The sequence below is a fragment of the Salmo salar genome, chromosome 28 (genome assembly GCF_965601325.2).
Source record: "Salmo salar chromosome 28, fSalSal1, whole genome shotgun sequence".
Lineage (NCBI taxonomy): Eukaryota > Metazoa > Chordata > Actinopteri > Salmoniformes > Salmonidae > Salmo > Salmo salar.
In genome coordinates, this window is record NC_138318.1 from 19,241,917 (window position 1) to 19,265,476 (window position 23,560).

The 23,560-nt window shown below is 40.8% G+C and overlaps 1 protein-coding gene across 2 annotated transcripts in view; it reads right to left on the reverse strand.

The window, feature by feature from the left end:
- Window positions 1–23,560, reverse strand: part of ttyh2 (tweety family member 2) — a 116,741-nt gene that overhangs the window by 6,232 nt on the left and 86,949 nt on the right. For both annotated transcript variants that reach the window (XM_014179816.3, XM_014179817.3), the window contains exons 7-8: window positions 17,265–17,334; window positions 17,052–17,107 (exon numbers count right to left, since the gene is read on the reverse strand). In XM_014179816.3, the coding sequence (XP_014035291.1) occupies window positions 17,052–17,107; window positions 17,265–17,334 (126 nt within the window). The remainder of the gene's footprint in view (window positions 1–17,051; window positions 17,108–17,264; window positions 17,335–23,560) is intronic.

Here is a 23,560-nt window from a genome sequence, read left to right on the forward strand (position 1 = left end):
ACTGATCTAAGGAATTTTGGGAGCGTAGTATGAACCCTATGACTCGAACCGTACACAACAAATTCTCCAGTGTTCAAAAACAAACAAAAAAATTAACACAGAGCGTTAAATCAACACTGAAAGTCATGAGTCTGTGGTCTCATATAGACACCAGAACAGTGTTAAATTAACACACTGTGAGTGCCTTGCCTACCGAGTAAATTGTAGAGTTACCACCCATGACTTCATTGGTTAGTGACAGAGACATGGTTGTTGCATTCATCCATTTTCGGTCCTATTGACTATCCCCAAGCGAGATCCTAAGCGAAAATGTTATCATAAAACACTAAATTCTTTAACACAATACCATAGGTATTTCATAAAGCCTTATTTAGAGGGCCTAGTTTTACCTGGAAACAGGGGCCTGAAACTCATACACAATCACATTGAACCAAGACCACAAACATCATTATCATATTTCCCAGCATGCTCTAATGCAGGTTGATTTTGAGAATTGTTTGTTTAAATATATAGGTTTTCACATTTCCACAAACTTCAAAGTGTTTCCTTTCAAATGGTATCAAGAATATGCATAATCTTACTTCACATCCTGAGCTACAGGCAGTTAGATTTGGGTAGGTCACTTTAGACGAAAAAAAGGGAAAAAAAGGGGCGGATCCTTATTAACGATGGATGATCATTTGATTTCCAGTTTTTAAGTAAACTTTTTTTTCTGAAAATGATTGACAAGAAAAGTATATTCTAACCCTTTGGGTATCTAACCATACCCTCATATGCAACGTCTTGAAATGTACAGATGGACGGATTAATCATAAAACTTCTGACATCCAATTTATTAACTCTGCCCATAACTTTTGGACTTTATAGCACTCCCAGAAGGCATGAATTATTTAGTCATTGTTAGTTTTCCACTTAAGACATGTCTCTGCCGTTGTGCTGTAGAATTTGTGAATTTTGTCTCTTGTATTAAACATTAGTTTATACTGGATTAAGCGTACATTTTCGTTAACTGTAAATTTGTTAGTTATGTTCCAACACTCCATCTTACCTTTCATATGACTATCCTTTTCTGACTCAAATAGGATTCCCTCAACATTGTCAAATGTCAAAAAGATTTCAGATCGATATTTCATGATATCAAACTTTTAAGTTGCATTTATAAAATAAATTAAACATTGGTCAGCCCAAAATTGCTTTTTAATTCTGTCATGGAAATAATTGTATTTCCTATTAACAAGTCATTTACGGTTTCTATGCCTTTAGATTTCCATGTGGACCAATTTATCGGTGGATTCTGAAAAGCTGTCCAAGGATTGTTTCATAGGGGTGTGTTTTTAGGGAGTGATATTGGTTGTTGTAGAATCCATTTAATTGTATTCTATATTGGTATAGTGTTCTTAACTATGAAGTGATGTTCTTAGCTTTATCCTTTAAAAATAGACTTGTGAAAAGATTCTGGGGATGTGCATGCACATCTTCAATATGTACCCATTGTTCCTCTTTAGTGGATTTAACAATATTTTGCAGGTAAAAGCCTTGGGTGGCGAGTTGATGCAATTTAGAGAGATGTAAAACGTTCCTTTTTATTCCAATATTCTATGAATTTGATTTGCTCATATAAAGTCTGTTATGACTGTGTCTACTTTTTAAAGAATGCCTTTGGTGGGGTAAATGGCATTAGCGAAAATAAGTATAAAAACCTTGGGAGCCAGGCCATTCTAAAGAGGTTTATTCTACCAGTAAGATTTATGGAAAGATTGATCCATTTCATTAGATCTGCTTTCATGTTGTTGAGTAATAGGATAAAGTTATTTTTATATATTTGTTGTTTGTGTCACTTATTAAGCATCATAAGTATTTCATATTTTTTGTGGTCCACTTAAAGGATTGCTGTTGATCATTAGTTATTATTTTTTATTTTTTCTATTGTCATTATTTTATTTTTTTAAATGTTAGTTTTATACCCTGAGATTTTAAAATATTCAGAAAATAGTTTTTAAAAAGAGGGAATTTAGTTTTCAATATTACTCAGCTATATAATATTCAGACGAGCTATAACCTCCAGACGAGCTTCAATGCCATACAACTCTCCTGCCGTGGCCTCCAACTGCTCTTAAACGCAGGTAAAACTAAATGCATGCTATTCAATCGATCACTGCCCGCACCTGCTCGCCCGTCCAGCATCACTACTCTGGACGGCTCTGACTTAGAATACGTGGACAACTACAAATACCTGGGTGTCTGGTTAGACTGTAAACTCTCCTTCCACTCACGTTAAGCATCTCCAATCCAAAATTAAATCTAGAATCGGCTTCCTATATCGCAACAAAGCATCCTTCACTCATGCTGCCAAACACAACCTCGTAAAACTGACCATCCTACCGATCCTCGACTTTGGTGATGTCATCTATAAAATAGCCTCCAACACTCTACTCAACAAACTGGATGCAGTCTATCACAGTGCCATCCGTTTTGTCACCAAAGCCCCATACACTACCCACCATTGCGACTTGTACGCTCTCTTTGGCTGGCCCTCGCTTCATACTCGTCGCCAAACCCACTGGCTCCAGGTCATTTACAAGTCTCTGCTAGGTAAAGCCCCACCTTATCTCAGCTCACTGGTCACCATAGCAGCACCCACTCGTAGCACGCGCTCCAGCAGGTATATCTCACTGCTCACCCCCAAAGCCAATTCCTGCTTTGGCCGCCTTTCCTTCCAGTTCTCTGCTGCCAATGACTGGAACGAACTGCAAAAATCTCTGAAGCTGGAGATTCATATCTCCCTCACCAGCTGTCAGAGCAGCTCACAGATCACTGCACCTGTACATAGCCCATCTGTAAACAGCCCATCCATCTACCTACCTCATCCCCATACTGTATTTATTTATCCTGCTCCTTTGCACCCCAATATCTCTACTTGCACATTCATCTTCTGCACATCTACCATTCCAGTGTTTAATTGCTATATTGTAATTACTTCGCCACCATGGCCTATTTATTGCCTTAACTTACCTCATTTGCAGTCACTGTATATAGACTTTTTGTTTTCTTTTGTTCTACTGTATTATTGACTGTATGTTTTGTTTATTCCATGTGTTAACTGTGTGTTGTTGTATGTGACGAATTGCTACGCTTTATCTTGGCCAGGTCGCAGTTGCAAATGAGAACTTGTTCTCAACTAGCCCACCTGGTTAAATAAAGGTAAAATAAAATTTTAAAAAAAAATAAATATCAGGAGATTATCAGCAAATAAGTTTAGTTTATATTCAAGTTTACCAATACTGATACCTTATACGTTTGGGTCCTGTCCTAATTCTTTCTGCAAGCGGTTCAATTGCCAGTGCAAACAGGAGGGGGGAGACATCCCTGTCTTGTGCCCCCTTCTAAAGAAAATGTATCAGAAAATATATTATTTGTGTATATTTTTGCTTCAGGATATTTATCAAATATTTTCATAAAATGAATTATTTCAGCTGAAAAGTTGAAGGCTTCCAAAGTTTTTATTTGAAAAGGGCATTCAAGATGGTCAAATGCCTTTTCGGAATCAACAGCTATAATTGATAAATGAACATCTTTATGTTCCATTAAATAGTATGCTTTATTTGAGTTTAAACTGTAGTTGTTGGTTGTTGTCTCTCTTCATAAGTTAAGAAATTGTATTTTCTTCTTTACCTTGTAAAGATTTCTTATGGGCTTTTTCCTAAAATAGTGATTTATTTTTCTTTCATTTTAATTTCTAACTCAGATTTAAGTTTAGCTGAATATGATATTATCATTGCCCTAATGTGTTCCTGAAAAGCATACAGAATTGTGTAGTGTTGACTTTTCTCTGTCCTCTATGTTCACATTTGTAATGGTAAAGGTTTAAAAAAAAATGTTACGTATTTAATACATTCCGGGTCTTGAAGAAGTGCTCTGTTCGTTCTCCATATTCTTCCGCTAAATGTATTTTCTGTTCGTGTAATTAAGCCTGATACAGGAAATTATCCGATATCACTGTCATGGATTTTTGAACCTACTATATTTTTGAGTGCATTTTTGGAAATAAAAATGAAAAAAAGGAGTACTCTTTTGTAATTGGGAATAGTAATCTCCAGCTGTCCTGTAAATGATTGTCTGTGTCTGTCTAACTTGCTGAATGTGTGATTTAGGTCACTTGCTAAAATAATAGTTCCTGTCTGGATTTGATCTAATATAGCTTGAACTATATCTGAAAATACCAGATTTGCCCCTGGGAGGATATACAATGAAATCAATGTGTATTTTCACCATGTACTGTAAGGTATAATTCAAAATGAGAAAACAGCCTTTTTGGTCTGTGTGCTGGGATATAAGGGAAAAGGGTGTATTCTTGTTTATCAGTATGCCTACACCTCTGCTGTTACTACAGTAGGTGGCAGCATAAGCCTCTCCAACCCACCTCCTCTTTAAAGATCCCGAACAGTCATTCTGATTCCAATGCAAAATAGTATTTTGAGAGACTAAGATTTTACCCAGAATATTTTTGGGGATGTAAATGTCCATGGCTAACTACCATGGCTAACCACCAGGAACTTAGATGCAGTGTTGCAGTAAAATCATCTCAAGCTAATTCGGTGATATACAAAGCAACGCAAACAATATTGAAATTGCATCAATTTCAACAACAATTTTTTTTTATGCATCTCCCAATTTGGCATGTCTCTTGTGATGCAGTTCACAGCAGCACTGATGGATGTGTTGACATGAAAACAATGTCAGAGTTTTGAACGACCCTTCTCCCCTTTTGTTCCATGCTGGCTGCTAGCTAACACCAGACACAAATGAAAGGGGAAACATATAAGTATCTTTGCCATAAATGAATAGTGAAAACCTTTCATTATAATTGCTAACATCCTACAGCGTACACCCTTGTGTACGGGTTCGAGCCCCCGTATTAGGGTAAAACTAGGCCCTCAAAATAAGGCCTCATGAAATACTATATGTAAGGTAGTTTGTTAAATAATAACAAAAAAGTATGATAACATATTCGCTTAGGATCTCACTTGGTAAAGTCCATAGGATCGAAATGGCTGAATGCAACCATGTCTCTGTCACTAACAAATAGTCATGAGTGTTAACTCTACAATTTTCTTGAAAGACAAGGCACTCTGGAAATATTTTAATAAGGCTTCACACTAAGCAGTGTGTTAATGTAACACTGTTCTGGTGTCTATATGTGTCCACAGACCAGTGTTCCCGCTGCGTTCATTTAAGTGTGGCGCTGCGCCACGGCAGAATCATTGCTGCCAGACCAAAATAAACATTATATTTCTACCAAACATATATTCAATAAAGTTCTGTAAAGCACATTCACATTTCTTGGTAAATAGATCATCTGTCTGGGTTCAATACCGTTCTGAAGGCTATTTAGTTCTGTGAGCTGTGGCAGGCAGCAAGCAACTCAAGAAACACAGCACGCGAGTTACCAGTATGCGATACAGACGCTCTGCGCAAGAAACACAAATCACTTGAATCATTTCAGAATGCACCTGCGCGCAACTGTGGCGCGAAACACAATTAACTTGAATCACCTCAGAGTGCACCTGTGTGAGAAACTGCAAGAAAGGTACATTAGCTAGCCAACTAGTTAACTACATAAGCTAGCTATAGCCTAAAAACTCTACTAAACTTAATTTAGATCTATAATATTGCTGCCACAAATGTAACGGCAATTAGCTATCCAATATCCACAAGGATGTTGATGATAGAAACATGGTTAACTAACGTTACTAGTTTAGCAAGTTAGCTAGCTAGCTAGATTCATTGGCTGGACAGTCCAGCTTGGACTATATTAACCGGCACCCAGGGACAGAGCATCGAATGGAAAGTGTGAGGGCTCATGCAATGATGGCAAAAGGTAAAGATTGTTATATTGGATACTTCCATTTCTCAAAATGTCTTCTAATGTAAAAGATATCAGATTGTGTACTAACCATGGCTCAATAATAAGGCATTATGTCTGTTGCTGTTCACAGGCTCCTCAGTCATGGGTGCATTCGAGCCAACCACAGTGCTTGAGCATGAGGCCGTCATTGGGGTTTTTAACCTGTTAGGGCTAGGGGGCAGTATTGACACGGCTGGATAAAAAACGTACCCGATTTAATCTGATTACTACTCCTGCCCAGTAACTAGAATATGCATATAATTATTGGCTTTGGATAGAAAACACCCTAAAGTTTCTAAAACTGTTTGAATGGTGTCTGTGAGTATAACAGAACTCATATGGCAGGCCAAAACCTGAGAAGATTCCATGCAGGAAGTGGCCTGTCTGACAATTTTTTGCCCTTCTTGATTATCTCTATCCATTACAGAGGATCTCTGCTATTACGTGACACTTCCTACGGCTCCCATGGGCTCTCAGAAGGCGGCAAAAAGCTGAATCGTGGCTTTGCAGGCTCTGGCTGAAAAAAAGTAGCGCGTTTGGGTAGTAGCTGGTTACAGTACTGTGAGACTCAGGCGCGTGCCCGCGTCGACCCCATGCCTTGTTTTCTTTCGTCTGTTTCCATAAACGCAGATTCCTGGTTGGAATATTATCGCTTTTTTACGACAAAAATGGCATAAAAATGGATTTTAAACAGCGGTTGACATGCTTCGAAGTACGGTAATGGAAAATTTATAATTTTTTTGTCACGAATTGCGCCATGCTCGTGACCCTTATTTACACTTCGGATAGTGTCTTGAACGCACAAACAAAACGCCGCTATTTGGATATAACGATGGATTATTTTGGACCAAACCAACATTTGTTATTGAAGTAGCAGTCCTGGGAGTGCATTCTGACGAAGAACATCAAAGGTAATCAAACTTTTGTAATAGTAAATCGAAGTTTGGTCAGGGCTAAACTTGGTGGGTGTCTAAATAGCTAGCCGTGATGGCTGGGCTATGTACTCAGAATATTGCAAAATGTTCTTTAACCGAAAAGCTATTTTAAAATCGGACACCTCGATTGCACAAAGGAGTTCTGTATCTATAATTCTTAAAATAATTCTTATGTTTTTTGTGAACGTTTATCGTGAGTAATTTAGTAAATTCACCGGAGGTTTGCGGGGGGTATGCTAGTTCTGAACGTCACATGCTAATGTGAAAAGCTGGTTTTTGATATAAATATGAACTTGATTGAACAAAACATGCATGTATTGTATAACATAATATCCTAGGTGTGTCATCTGACGAAGATCATCAAAGGTTAGTGCTGCATTTAGCTGTCTTCTGGGTTTTTGTGACATTATATGCTAGCTTGAAAAATGGGTGTCTGATTATTTCTGGCTGGGTACTCTGCTGACATAATCTAATGTTTTGCTTTCGTTGTAAAGCCTTTTTGAAATCGGACAGTGTAGTTAGATTAACGAGAGTCTTGTCTTTAAAATGGTGTAAAATAGTCATATGTTTGAGAAATTGAAGTAATAGCATTTGTAAGGTATTTGAAAATCGCGCCACGGGATTACACTGGCTGTTGCGTAGGTGGGACGATTTGGTGCCACCTAGCCCAGAGAGGTTAAATATCTGGACCATCTAACAAAGCGGGAGCAGGCCCATCACACAAACTTCCCAGAACTGCTTGCTGAATTGCTGGGTTTGGTACTATTTCACAAAGCTCAAGGTGAATGAGTGCTCCACAATTCTGTGTTTTTGTTCATATTTCTTCACTTGATATTTAAATGTCACCAGACTTACTTCACATTGTACTTATTTACATGAAGATTGGCAAGAACACAAACTACAGGTCGCACATAATAGTGGACGGAATGTTGAAGATTCTGGCCCAAGTTGTGGAGGAGCCTATCCTACATGCCATTCAGACATCTGTAGCCATTGGCCTGGAGGCTGATGAAACTACAGATGTGGCAACTAATAAGCAGCTTGATTTACATGTCAGGTTTTATTTCAATAAGAGTTACAAAATTATTTTGAATAGTGATATTCTACAGTCACACTGCATCCATGAGTAATAATGAAATTGTTTATGGATTTGTGTATGTTTTCTAGATACATGGACCAAGAGGGACACCTTTAAAACCAGTTCCTGGACCTGGTGTCAGTCCCTGATGGCCAGGCAGACACCATCGTTGCCTGGGCACTGATGGGGCTGCGGTGATGACTGGTATGGACACAACACAAAGTCTTATGTAATACCCTTGGTAGAACCAAGTATTGAGTTTATTTGTTAAAATTAATTGGTAATTTACAAGTGAATAGGTTGGTTTACTTTAAGTTTTGACCAATAAGGTCGCTTGTTAGGCTGTGGCCAATGGGAGAGTTGACCTGGTTAACGGAAGACCTGGGAAAAAAGAGAAAGATGTTGAGAAAAAGGATGGACATTACATTATGACCATTGGTGAAGGAAAATGATAAAAGATGACGATAAAAATAGAACAAAACCCATACCTACTGAGTTTAGAAAGGATTTTAAAACTTCAAAAATGTTAAAACTAAAATGGTATTTTATAAGAGAGTTATCATTTTGTTAAGAAAGACTTAGTAAAGACTGAAGCTACCGTTTACACTATGTCTTGTGACATAGTGTATATCGAATCTCCCATTCCTCTCAACATTTTTAGAAAAAGCTGTTGCGCAGCAACTCACTGCCTTCCTGAAGACAAACAATGTATAAGAAATGCTTCAGTCTGGTTTTAGACCCCATCATAGCACTGAGACTGCACTTGTGAAGGTGGTAAATGGCCTTCTAATGGCGTCAGACCGAGGCTCTGCATCTGTCCTCATGCTCCTAGACCTTAGTGCTGCTTTTGATACCATCGATCACCACATTCTTTTGGAGAGATTCGAAACCCAAATTGGTCTACACGGACAAGTTCTGGCCTGGTCTTATCTGTCGGAAAGATATCAGTTTGTCTCTGTGAATGGTTTGTCCTCTGACAAATCAACTGTAAATTTCGGTGTTCTTCAAGGTTCCGTTTTAGGACCACTATTGTTTTCACTATATATTTTACCTCTTGGGGATATCATTCGAAAACATAATGTTAACTTTCACTGCTATGCGGATGACACACAGCTGTACATTTCAATGAAACATGGTGAAGCCCCAAAATTGCCCTTGCTGGAAGCCTGTGTTTCAGACATAAGGAAGTAGATGGCTGCAAACATTCTACTTTTAAACTCGGACAAAACAGAGATGCTTGTTCTAGGTCCCAAGAAACAAAGAGATCTTCTGTTGAATCTGACAATTAATCTTGATGGTTGTACAGTCGTCTCAAATAAAACTGTGAAGGACCTCGGCGTTACTCTGGACCCTGATCTCTCTTTTGACGTACATATCAAGATTGTTTCAAGGACAGCTTTTTGCCATCTCCATAACATTGCAAAGATCAGAAATGTTCTGTCCAAAATTGATGCAGAAAAATTAATCCATGCTTTTGTTACTTCTAGGTTAGACTACTGCAATGCTCTACTTTCCAGCTACCCGGATAAAGCACTAAATAAACTTCAGTTAGTGCTAAATACGGCTGCTAGAATCCTGACTAGAACCAATTTTTTTTTTATCATATTACTCCAGTGCTAGCCTCCCTACACTGGCTTCCTGTTAAGGCAAGGGCTGATTTCAAGGTTTTACTGCTAACCTACAAAGCATTACATGGGCTTGCTCCTAACTATCTTTCCGATTTGGTCCTGCCGTACATACCTACACATACGCTACGGTCACAAGACGCAGGCCTCCTAATTGTCCCTAGAATATCTAAGCAAACAGCTGGAGGCAGGGCTTTCTCCTATAGAGCTCCATTTTTATGGAATGGTCTGCCTACCCATGTGAGAGACGCAGACTCTGTCTCAACCTTTAAGTCATTATTGAAGACTCATTTCTTCAGTAGGTCCTATGATTGAGTGTAGTCTGGCCCAGGAGTGTGAAGGTGAACGGAAAGGCACTGGAGCAACGAACCGCCCTTGCTGTCTCTGCCTAGACGGTTCCCCTCTCTCCACTGGGATTCTCTGCCTCTAACCCTATTACAGGGGCCGAATCACTGGCTTACTGGTGCTCTTCCATGCCGTCCCTAGGAGGGGTGCGTCACTTGAGTGGGTTGAGTCACTGACGTGGTCTTCCTGTCTGGGTTGGCGCCCCCCCTTGGGTTGTGCCGTGGCGGAGATCTTTGTGGGCTATACTCGGCCTTGTCTCAGGATGGTAAGTTGGTGATTGAAGATAACCCTGTAGTGGTGTGTGGGCTGTGTTTTGGCAAAGTGGGTGGGGTTATATCCTGCCTGTTTGGCCCTGTCCGGGGGTATCATCGTCTTATTGGGTGTCCTGTGTGAATTTAAGTATGGTCTCTCTAATTATGTCTTTCTCTCTTTCTTTCTCACTCTCTCTCGGGGGACCTGAGCCCTAGGACCATGCCTCAGTACTACCTGGCATGATGACTCCTTGCTGTCCCCAGTCCACCTGGCCGTGCTGCTGCTCCAGTTTCAACTGTTCTGCCTGCAGCTATGGAACCCTGACCTGTTCATCGGACGTGCTACCTGTCCCAGACCTGCTGTTTTCAACTCTCTAGAGACAGCAGGAGCGGTAGAGATACTCTCAATGATCGGCTATGAAAAGCCAACTGACATTTACTCCTGAGGTGCTGACCTGTTGCACCCTCAACAACTACTGTGATTATTATTATTTGACTATGCTGGTCATTTATGAACATTTGAACATCTTGGCCATGTTCTGTTATAATCTCCAACCGGCACAGCCAGAAGAGGACTGGCCACCCCTCATAGCCTGGTTCCTCTCTAGGTTTCTTCCTAGGTTCTGGCCTTTCTAGGGAGTTTTTCCTAGCCACCGTGCTTCTACACCTGCATTGCTTGCTGTTTGGGGTTTTAGGCTGGGTTTCTGTACAGCACTTTGAGATATCAGCTGATGTAAGAAGGGCTATATAAATACATTTGATTTGATACACATCATTTTTCTCATCTTCAAACAGGACCACATAGTGGTGTGTCAGAACAGCTAAAGGATGCCTTCCCGTGGATGGTGTCTGTGGCTTGTTCTGCCCACCGCCTTGCTCTGGCCTGATTTGCTGACGTCCCCTATATGAACACTTTCAAGGAGCAGCTGCAGCAGCTCCATAGTTACTTTGCCAAAAGCAGTAACAAGACAAGTCTTGAAAGCTGCTTCAGTGACCCTGGGCCTTCAGTACTTAAAAGTGAAGGTGAGATTATGTATCACATTCCTTCGCTTGGCTACTCTGGTCTCATCTTGTTTACCTACTGCATCTATACTCAAAATAAATGTATTTTGCAGGAAGTAAAGGATGTTCGCTGGCTGTCCCAGCAAAACCTCAGCGCAGTGTTTGTGGCATTGGCTGAGGAGGTGGAGGTAAACCGGTGCCCAACTGCTAAGATCCTCTACGCCAGTGATGCAAACTAGTCACCTTCAGCAAAATTCGCAGTTTTTAATCCACAATAGGTAAACTACGTGATTCGTGTAGATCCGATGAGAAAATGTAATTTTTTTTGCGTTTGGGTCACTAATGGCAGTAAGCGAACCAGTGATGTGCGTTTGGAGCAATACGGTCTGTATCCAAGACTCGAGCCTGGGCTCAGCCAGTCGTTCACATAACAGAATGCAGCATGCAACTGAAGAGAGAAGAGACAACCAACTTGCTAGTTACAGCATCAGCGGGCGCTCTGGAAAGACAGCGGAGAGTGGAAAGGCAGTTTGCCAGTTACAACACTAGTGCGTCCCCTGAACAACAACGAAGAGGTAGGTGACAAGCCTAGAGACGGAGGCGAGAAGGTGATGATGCGTACTTCATGAGCTGCAACCGAAAAACAACTGGCATTTGGAAAGTTTGAGGTGAGGGAGCAAGTGTGGTAGAACAAGAATTGTTAGCATTGTTAAGTATCTTTCTACAGTAGCTGGATCAAATTCTCTGTTAGCTAGCCAGAGAAATGTTGAGCAACATTAGCTGATCAAATAATAGAATTTATGGTGTGAAAATTTTCTAAATTAACGTTTTAACATTAGATGAGGTAACGTTAGTAGCGTTAGCTCGAGGAACCAATTAGCTATAGTATTAACTGGTATACGACTCCTTGCAGTTCCTCAAGCTATAACGTTAGTTTCTCACTGGACCCCGGGCAATCTGTGTGAAATGTTAACTAGTTAGCTAGCTAATGAACTAACTACTATCTATGAAACAAATGTTTTCCCTCTATGTGGTTAATTTTCAGAACGAGAGAATTAGGTGAACATTAGGCATTGCTTGTTAAACAAGTGGATTCAGGGATCAAGTGTAGCTGGAGCTGGGCCTAGCTTAAGCTGGATGCCAATAGAGGTGAAAAGGAACACCACACACTTCCCTCTTTTTCAATAAGGTGGATAAAAAGGGGTATGCCAGATGTACTCTCTGCCTGAAAGATCAATTATTCCAACAAAGGGTCTCATGCTCTGCTGCTAGCACATTGTAGTACAGGCAGAAAGTGTACAATGTAATAACACGCAGTGTAGCCCAAAGATATTGCTTTGTGTTGAACTTGACATACTGTAACACTTTTGTGTGAGTGAGGGGGCATTACTTTTTTTGCACACATGTAGCCTTGTGCACTTAATCAATGTCTGCTATAGTTGCCACAATAATAGAGCAAAAATAGAATGCCTGTTTGTTTCATTCTATTTCTACTTTAAGATGTTTTTTTTTTTACCGAAGTGCAATATTTACATGTATGTGGTCACAAGCGTTCTATTATAAAGGCTGTCATGGCTAACTGCAATATTTGTGTATTGTTTTTTCTCTGGACTTGTGTGTCTTTCGCAGTAAAGTTTAGGCAACAAATAACATTGGATTGCTTTCCTTAAGTTTTTGCTATGAGTTTGGTTCACTGTAACCACTTTTTATTTTATACACAGACATTGATCATGTAGATCATATTCTTTGTTGTTTAATTAGTACAGTTAAAACCTGAATTTCAAGATGGGACCCAGCCTAAGAAATTAGATTTTTAAAGCATATATATCATTTTTTGCGTGTTTCAGTGTCCCAAAAATGTGTCACCTTTTAGGGCCCTCACCAGTTTGCATTCCTGCACAACGCTTTCTGTGCCACGTACAGGTAGGCCTAGATGTATTATAGATTATACTCCTCCAAATTAAATAATATACTATGTTGCTATTACTGCTTTCAGTGTCTCAAAATTCTATTTGAGTGGTCCACGATGTGGCTTTTAAAACCTGTTTTGTATTGTCAATTGATGTATCATTGTGGAGTGACAAACTTTTCTAACTCTACAGATTTGTGACAGCACTTTACCTGCTGGCGGACGTGCTGCCTCACCTGACGCGGCTTTCAAAAGTATTCCAATTAGAGGATGTAAACTTCCTGGCCATAAAAGAGCAGGTACATTCTTTTCTATCTTCATGTTCAAATGTGGGCAAATGTCTCAGTTTAACAGAGTCACAGGACAGCACTACTGAATGAAATATTTAGAACTACTGACACTTCATTATAATTACTTCAAGCAAAACAACTCTTTTGCTGCTGATTCCCAGCCCCCGGGGTCATTTCTGAGCTAACTCCACCAGGACTTCGATGTCCCAATGGGTCTGGGCGCATTCAACATCAAGGAGGAGGAGAGGGAGAGGCCAGGTGGAGGAGACCAAGACCTCTTTGGACACTGTGTTAACTAACCTCCAGACGAGCTTCAATGCCGTACAACTCTCCTTCCGTGGCCTCCAACTGCTCTTAAATACAAGTAAAACTAAATGCATGCTATTCAATCGATCACTGCCGGCACCTGCCCGTCCGTCCAGCATCACTACTCTGGACGGCTCTGACTTAGAATACGTGAACAACTACAAATACCTAGGTGTCTGGTTAGACTGTAAACTCTCCTTCCAGACTCACATTAAGCATCTCCAATCCAAAATTAAATCTAGAATCGGCTTCCTATATCGCAACAAAGCATCCTTCACTCATGCTGCCAAACATACCCTCATAAAACTGACCATCCTACCTATCCTCGACTTCGATGATGTCATCTATAAAATAGCCTCCAACACTCTACTCAGCAAATTGGATGCAGTCTATCACAGTGCCATCCGTTTTGTCACCAAAGCCCCATACACTACCCACCACTGCGACTTGTACGCTCTTGTTGGTTGGCCCTCGCTTTATACTCGTCGCCAAACCCTGGCTCCAGGTCATCTACAAGTCTCTGCTAGGTAAAGCCCCGCCTTATCTCAGCTCACTGGTCACCATAGCAGCACCCACTCGTAGCACGCGCTCCAGCAGGTATATCTCACTGCTCACCCCCAAAGCCAATTCCTCCTTTGGTCGCCTTTCCTTCCAGTTCTCTGCTGCCAATGACTGGAACGAACTGCAAAAATCACTGAAGCTGGAGACTCATATCTCCCTCACTGCTTTAAGCACCAGCTGTCAGAGAAGCTCACAGATCACTGCACCTGTACATAGGTCATCTGTAAACAGCCCATCTATCCACCACATTCCCATACTGTATTTATTTATTTATCTTGCTCCTTTGCACCCCAGTATCTATACTTGCACATTCATCTTCTACACATCTACCATTCCAGTGTTTAATTGCTATATTGTAATTACTTTGCCACCATGGCCTATTTATTACCTTAACTCCCTTATCTTACCTCATTTGCACTCACTGTATATAGACTTTAAAAAAAAAAAAAATTCTCTACTGTATTATTGACTGTATGTTTTGTTTATTCCATATGTAACTGTGTGTTGTTGTATGCGTCAAATTGCTATGCTTTATCTTGGCCAGGTCGCAGTTGCAAATGAGAACTTGTTCTCAACTAGCCTACCTGGTTAAATAAAGGTGAAATACATTTGTTTTTAAAAAGGGAGCAGTTCTGAGCTGGGTTTAGAGAGGAGGTAAAAACATTTGTTTTCAAATGTTGTTTTCAAATGTAGCCTTCCCTGTGGCTCAGTTGGTAGAGCATGGTGTTTGCAAGACCAGTGTTGTGGGTTCAATTCCCACGGGGGGCCAGTACAAAAAAATAAAAAAATAAATGCATGAAATGAAATGTATGCATTCACTACTGTAAGTTGCTCTGGATAAGAGTGTCTGCTAAATGACTGTAATGTGATGAAACCAATGTTACATCATGTGTGTTGGATAAACTACAACAAACAGCTCTTAATCACTTATTTTCTGTTTTGTGCTGTAATTAGGTAATGGATCCATATCTTGTTGGCCTCCAGGACAGCCTAGACCGGAGGTTCCAGCACCTGGAGATTCTGGGGGCCTTCAGTGTGTTGGGACCTCAGGCTGCATTACCTAGTGAGAGGATAAACACCTTTAACCTGGCCCTCCTCTCCAGACAGTTTGTGCAAGCGCCAGAGGCTGCTGTGCTGCAAGAGTGACCCTCTTACAAGCAACATGTACTAGTTGGAGCATTCACGGTATCGAATGAGTGTGACAATCTTTTTTTGAAGAGAACATTTTAGGCCAGTGTTGCCCAACCCTTTTTCCTGTTGAACTACCACTCTCTTGGCTCTTCTTTAATGCTGGACATCTTTTTGTTTTTCATGTATTTCAGGGGTTGGATCAGCTGACGGCAATGGCAAAGCTGGCCTCGCAATTTGATGAGTGGGGGCAGCTCTACCCCTGCCTTAGCCAGTTGGCAGCAATCACACTGACTATACCAGTGTCTTCCGTTAATTGTGAGAGGGACTTCTCTGCAATGAAACGAGTAAGAACATTTAAATGTGAAAGTAGATCCTCTTTGTCCCTCTCCCTTCTCTTATTGTTCTTTCTGTTATTGCAGGTCAAACAGACTGTAGGGAGAGCATCTAGCCGCCCGCATGCGGCTCTCCATCAACGCCCCCCCCCCCCCAATCAAGGAGCTCAATTACATGAGGGCGTTGGAAATCTTTTCCCAAAAGCCCAGGAGAATAAAGTGCTCTGACAAAGGCTGTAAACTATGTCAGAACTAGGTTTTTGTCAGAACCTGAAAAGAGATTTCCAACACCCACCCTGATGAACATGAATTAGTGGGCTCTAATTCATTTTCAGTCAAATGTTCCTCTGTTAATCATTTTGTCAAGATAAACTTTTCTATTTCAGAAAGAAGGTTTCTGTTGTGTTTCTTTAGATAGCTGCTGCACTCAACTTTAAAGTGCATCCTGTATACTATAATAATTTTACCAATACGTTATTGAGCTCATTTCTGTGGGTGGAAATTATATTTGAGTTTTCCTTTTAAAAAGTCACCAGAACCAAGCTTTTCAGTACTTATACATATTTTGTTTTAAGGGGGGGGGCGCTAACTTTTCCCCCACAGCTAACACATTTTCCAGAGGAAACACTGCCACAGACGCAACACTTTCAGTGTTGTTTTAACACTCTGTGTTCGTTTTGCTTTGTTTTTAACACTGGAGAATTTGCGGTGTAGATTTAAACCATCAAACAACATCTAACATCATTAATGGGTTAACCTGTCACATCACAGTAAATCAAAACAACAGTTTGAGTGTCCCCAACCATTATAAAATAGACTGGGACAATGAGTGCCCAATGGCACAGACAATCCTTAATTGAAGCGAGACAGTCAATTACCCCAAACCAGCAGCCATAGCAGCAGCCATAATTGATCTCCTTTGATCTAAACATTCTCAGAATTTGTCTCGGTGGCATGTCTATGATCCAATAACTGTGAGTGTACGTGTGTCTCAGTGAGCGATCTCTGCTTCCGTGCTCAGGTGAATGTGTGCTGACTGAGCAGGCTGGGTAACACAACGCCTGCACTCTGTTACTGCATTCTCTTCAACCTTAGGGGCATGTCTACAAGCACAGCATAACAGGATCTGAACTCTTCTGGGTTATGGAGCTAGCTGAGGCTGGAGAGAGAAAGAGACTACTTCTCACTGCCCTGACCTAAAAACCACCTCTCCTTCTGAGAGACTTGGAGACCTTGCTGAACCCCATGAGGGAGGGAGGGAGGAGGAGGAGGGGGGGAGCGACAGAGAAAGAGAGAGACAGAAAGAGGTCAGATAGGAACAGGGAGACAGAAAGGTCAAAGCAGGTATCATTGACCCGATGGTGCTGGTGATGAGTATTACCTGCTGGAATGGGTTGGGGAGGGTCTGGCTGCAGTACAGGTAGTAATGCACTATATCTGTAGAGAACAGGGAGACACCAACAAGTCAGAAAGACTCAGCAATAACATTGATCTCTTTAAGTATAATGTGATTACAGCCCGGGGTGGGTATAAAAACCTTGTAATTACAGGTTCATTAAAGTGACATCAAAAGCATAACTTGTCTTTAACTCACCAGAACTGATCAGGTCCTTGGTCTGGTTCATGATGAACTTGTCTGGGATAACACAGAAGTCACTGGTGCCCTGAACACAAGAAGAAGAGGGATTTTTAAAAACCACAAAACGAGTGTGAAAGTAGTCTATAAAACACACACACCCTCCTGGGTTTAATAGGAATACGTACAGGTCTCTTGGGGTTCAACTAATGAGCTTCTATATACCACAGATGAAAAGCTGTCTATTTTGCCTCTTCTCCAAATCCAACTGTTTGTGAGTACATTGTTCCATAAAGCCTATAGTGTGTGTGTGTGTGTGTGTGTGTGCAGCCTTCATACCGGCCGCTCTGCTCCGTCTATAATTATTCTTGTGAAAGAATTCATTATGCATTCATGTATTATGTGTCCCGGTGTTCTTTTACTTCAGATGGCAGCAGTTTCCCTCCCTTCATTAGTGTCACAACATCACAACAACTGCAGCATCAGCAGCAACACACACACACAGTCGTGTACAGCTAACCTTGTGGGGACACACAATTCAGTCCCATTCAAAATCCTATTTTCCCTAACCCCTACTCCTACCCTAACCTAAACCCTAACATTTCAACCAAAAACCTAATCCTAACCCTAGCTCCTAACCCTTAAACTAAACCTAACTCCTAACAGTGACCCTTAAAGTCATTCTAACCCTAACACTAATTCTAACCTTAATCCTAAACCCCCTAGAAATAACAGTTGACCTTGCTGGTCAACTTTTTGTTTGTTTACTATTCTTGTGGGGACTTCACAAGAATAGTTAAACACACACACACACACACACACACACACACACTTTTTTGGGCCTATAAGCACAAGACTGGTTTGCTTAGAGGCAAACTGAGGTCAGGATGCTTATGTTTGGAACAAATCACAGGGGTGCTCTATAGTGTGCCACTTCCTGATTCTACACCATTCTCTTCACATTGTTTGTTCCAAGATGGTCAGATAGATTCATTCCATTCTTCCATTCCAAGAGAGGGGGGTATGCATGATTACATGGTCAAGGGGGGCCTGATCCTAGATTTGTGAATGCTATAGTATCTACTATATAATCCTTCTCTGTGCCTGGGAGCGTGTGCGCATGCGTGTGTATCACAACCGGCTATAATCAAATCAAACTTTATTTGTCACATGCGCCGAATACCACAAGTGTAGACCTTACCGTGAAATGCTTACTTACAGGCCCTTAACCAACAGTGCAGTTCAGGAAGAGTTAAGAAAATATTTTCAAAATAAACAAAAATACTAAAATAATTATTATAAAAAGTAACACAAGAACATAACAATAACGAGGCTATATACAGGGGGTACTGGTACCGAGTCAGTGCAGGGGGTACAGGTTAGTTGAGGTAATTTGTAGGTAGAGGTGAAGTGACTATGCATAGATAATAAACAGCGAGTAGCAGCAGTGTACACTAACACCTCATTGAGAGGAAGCAGAGTAGGTACTGTAGATCTCATAGAAAGCTATGAGCTGCTGTTTCCAGGCCTGGCTGCATGGTGTGGCCCTGTTAAATGAGCTGTGTGTGTGTGTGTGTGTGTGTGTGTGTGTGTGTGTGTGTGTGCGTGCGTGCGTGCGTGCGTGCGTGCGTGCGTGCGTGCGTGCGTGCGTGCGTGTATGATTAAACCCAGCCTTGAAGTCTCAACCTAAACTACAGCCTAAAATAAAACATGCAATATTGACTTGGAATTTTTCAGTTCTGTTGTAGCCTGCGTTCAGCAACTAGCCCTTTGGCTTATGCACTATGCATTTTCCATGATCCACAGCCCCAAGTCAAATCTGGGGGGAACAACAACAAACAAACTGAAGAGAAAGGGAACACGACGAGCCTTAGGCATGTGGTGACTCAAACACAGCAGCATCTATTCATCTTCCTGTATTCAAACCAGAGATTCACATGCATTCAGATTCTCCAGGATATAAACAGAGATACAGTCATATGAGCAATCACTCTCATTTGAGATGTGATAGAATTTCAAGACCAGAATAGGACCATCATTCATCACATAATCCCTGACAGAACATCATTGACCAGTTAGTTTTATAATGATGACTCATGATCTGGTTTACTGGTTACTGTAACAGCTGTTTAGCAATAGTTATGGGGTTGAGTTATATTTAGTTAATTCACAGCTGATAGGTAGTGTTGATCAAAACTTTTAGGAGAGAGAGAGACTAGTTCCCAGGAGGATGAAGGATGAAACAACGGTAGGCACCAATATCCTTCAGATTTCAAACCTCTGGTAACTAAATGTAACCTGGTTTCTCCTCCATTTCCTGTTGCCCTTTTCTCTCTCTAACTCGTTCTCCTCAATATCTTTTCATACCTGGTTTAATCTGATTTAAGACACAGGCATCCAATGATACCTTTTTAGACAGCAGTAGTACTTGTTTATGTAAATGCAATATGGCTTTATGTTAACACGTTATGGTTATGTATTCAGAGCATATATGAAGGCATATCCCTAAGGATATGACGGAAAGCTATTTCATGTGATTTCTCTCAGACTCACACATGCACACAAAGACACACACGCACTCTTTAAGAACACTTTCAAAGTGAGTGTGAACAATCATGGCCCCCAAAGCAACTCGTCATAGCTGTCAGTCATGGTAAGAATTGATTAGCACAGTAACAGTAACAGTTGGACATGGACATAGACACGGTCCTGAGTTGTTTCCGAAATGGCACCCTATTCCCTACATAGTGCACAACTTTTGATCAGGGCCCATCGGGGCAAAACATGGTCCTCTATACATAGATTTTGTTCGATGACTGTTAACAAGTTGGACAGAGTGAAGCCTGCTGTATATGTAGGCCCATTATCATATCATAACTGCCAAAATAATGGAACCACTTGAGTAAATGAGGGAGACAAAGTATATTGAAAGCAGGTGCTTCCACACAGGTGTGGATCCTGCTTAGATTCATGTTTAAAAATGCTGGGCAGGCCATTATTTTGTCTACCATGGCTATGCCCCCATAGGATGAAAATGACCCCGTCCACAAGGCATGAATGCTCTCTGAATGGTTTGATGAGCATGAAAACGATGTGAACCATATGCCATGGCTCGCTCAGTCAACACAATAGAGTTCCAGACACTTGTAGAATCTATGCCAAGGTGCATTGAAACTGTTCTGGCTCGTGGTGGCCCAACACCCTATTAAGACATTTACAGTTGAGGTTGGAAGTTTACATACACTTAGATTGGAGTCATTAAAACTCGCTTTTCAACCACTCCACAAATTTCTTGTTAACAAACTATAGTTTTGGCAAGTCGGTGAGGACATCTACTTTGTGCATGACACAAGCCATTTTTCCAACATGTTTACAGACAGATTATTTCACTTATAATTCACTGTATCACAATTCCTGTGGGTCAGAGGTTTACATACACTAAGTTGACTGTGCCTTTAAACAGCTTGGAAAATTCCAGAAAATGATGTCATGGCTTTAGAAGCTTTTGACAGGCTAAATGACATCATTTGAGTCAATTGGAGGTGTACCTGTGGATATATTTCAAGGCCTACCTTCAAACTCAGTGCCTCTTTGCTTGACATCATGAGAAAATCTAAAGAAATCAGCCAAGACCTCCACAATCCTGGTTCATCCCAGGGAGCAATTTCCAAACGCATGAAGGTGCTACGTTCATCTGTACAAACAATAGTATGCAAGTATAAACACCATGGGACCACACAGCCGTCATACCTCTTAGGAAGGAGAAGCGTTCTGTCTCCTAGAGATGAACGTACTTTGGTGCAAAAAGTGCAAATCAATCCCAGAACAACAGCAAAGGACATTGTGAAGATGCTGGAGGAAACAGGTTTAAAAAATATCTATTTCCACAGTAAAACGAGCCCTATATCGACATAACCTGAAAGGCCGCTCAGCAAGGAAGAAGTGACTGCTCCAAAACCGCCTTAAAAAAGCCAGACTATGGTTTGCAACTGCATATGGGGACAAAGATTGTGGATTCTGGAGAAATGTCCTCTGGTCTGATGTAACAAAAGTGGAACTGTTTGGCCATAATGAGCATCATTATGTTTGGAGGAAAAAGGGGGATGATTGCAAGCCGAAGAACACCATCCCAACCGTGAAGCACGGGGGTGGCAGCATCATGTTGTGGGGGTGCTTTGCTGCAGGAAGGACTGATGCACTTCACAAAATAGATGGCATCATGAGGAAGGAACATTATGTGGATATATTGAAGCAACATCTCCAGAAGTTAAAGCTTGGTTGCAAATGGGTCTTCCAAATGGACAATATCCCCAAGCATACTTATAAAGTTGTGGCAAAATGGCTTAAGGACAACAAAGTCAATGTATTGGAGTGGCCATCACAAAGCCCTGACCTCAATCCAATAGAAAATGTGTGGGAAGAACAGAAAAATCAGGTGCGAGCAAGGAGGCCTACAAACCTGACTCAGTTACACCAAAATTCACCCAACTTATTGTGGGAAGCTTGTGGAAGGCTACCTGAAGCGTTTGACCCAAGTTAAACAATTAAAAGGCAATGCTGCCAAATACTAATTGAGTGTATGTAAACTTCTGACCCACTGGGAATGTGACGAAATAAATTAAATCTGAAATAAATCACTCTACTATTATTCTGACATTTCACATTCTTAAAATAAAGTGGTGATCCTAACTGACCTAAGACAGGGAATTTTTACTCTGATTAAATGTCAGGAATTGTGAAAAACTGAATCTAACGTATTTGGCTAAGGTGTATGTTCACTTCCGATTTCAACTGTACGTTGGTATTTCCTTTATCTTTTATTAATACAATTTTTTACCCCATTTTCTCCCCAATTGGTAGTTACAATCTTGTCTCATTGCTGCAACTCCCCAACGGGCTCGGGAGAGGTGAAGGTTTAGACATGCGTCCTCCAAATCATGACCCGCCAAGCCGCGCTACTTCTTAACACACTTGCTTATCCCGGAAGCCAGCTGCACCAATGTTTCAGAGGAAACTGACTACTGTTGTCAGCTTGCAGGCGCCCGGGCCACCACAAGGAGTTGCTAGAGTGCGATGAGCAAAAGAAAGCCCACCCCTGCCCAATAGAGTACCACAGTATGAGTCATAATACACATAAAAACTAGCGGTCAAACAAGAAAATGCTTCCAATCGTTATCCCACCATTCAATTTTACCATAGGGGATTTTAGAAACACTTAAAATAAGGGTTGTGTTTAATGTAGGCTTACCCTGGCTTGACGTTTTGATAACCGTGTAAATGTGAGTTGTATCAATATATATTATATTTACCCGCCAAAAATGAAACGCTAATTAGCTGCTAATGTGGCTATCATAACTACAAATGCCATGATGATGTGGACAAGACTGCCGAATCAAGGCAAAGGTAAGAATCTCTGGATGAACTATCAAATGTTAGCTACATTTCGTAATGAATAAATTGGCAATATTTCTTTAAATTGACAATTCTGTGGAGTCTCTTGTGCAAGTTTTAAATTGACATAATATCTGTTAGCAAAAGTGTCAGCTAGAGATGATGTGCAGGAGCTTGCAGGGATTTGTAGTCTTGCATGATGTCTACTTTGATGCCAATTAGCATTTTCGGATCTGAGAGTAAATAGAGCTGAATATATTGATTAAAGTCACCTTGTCTGAGAGAGATTTACATGGTTATCAAAACGCCACGCCAGGGAAAGCCTACAGAAACACAGCCCTTATTTTAAGTTTAAGTTTCTAAAATGAATGGTGAAAAAACTACTGGAACCATTTCCCTGTTTGACTGCTAGGTTTTATGGGTATTATGGCACCTTCACTGTGGGCCTCTATGGAGCTCAAACCCCAGGCTGTAGCGGTGCCTTAGACTGCTGCGCCACTTGGGAGACAGTTACCTGCACATACATAAAAAAAAAAATGCTGGATGAAAAACAACCCAATTTTGGTAAATATTGGACGTAACACAATATGGATTATTTTAAACCAGCCCGTTGGGTCACAAACAACCTATTGTTTACTTTAAAAGGTGAACAGTCAAAATCATGTTTTTCATGAAATTGGATGACATTTGAAGGAAACCAGATCAAAATATGAAAAATGACTGTTGCTTCTATATTGATAAAGTTTGATAATGTCAAACACTTGGATTCATGATTAAGGGGGCAAAGTGTCATCACCTTAACTCTCATTTGAATACACCAATGGTAACATGATATTCTCTTAACTAATTTACCACCTTGTAACCAACATCGGAGAATGCGTGTTCGCAGAGGGGCTAGATAGTAGATAGTTCTCTACTGGTGC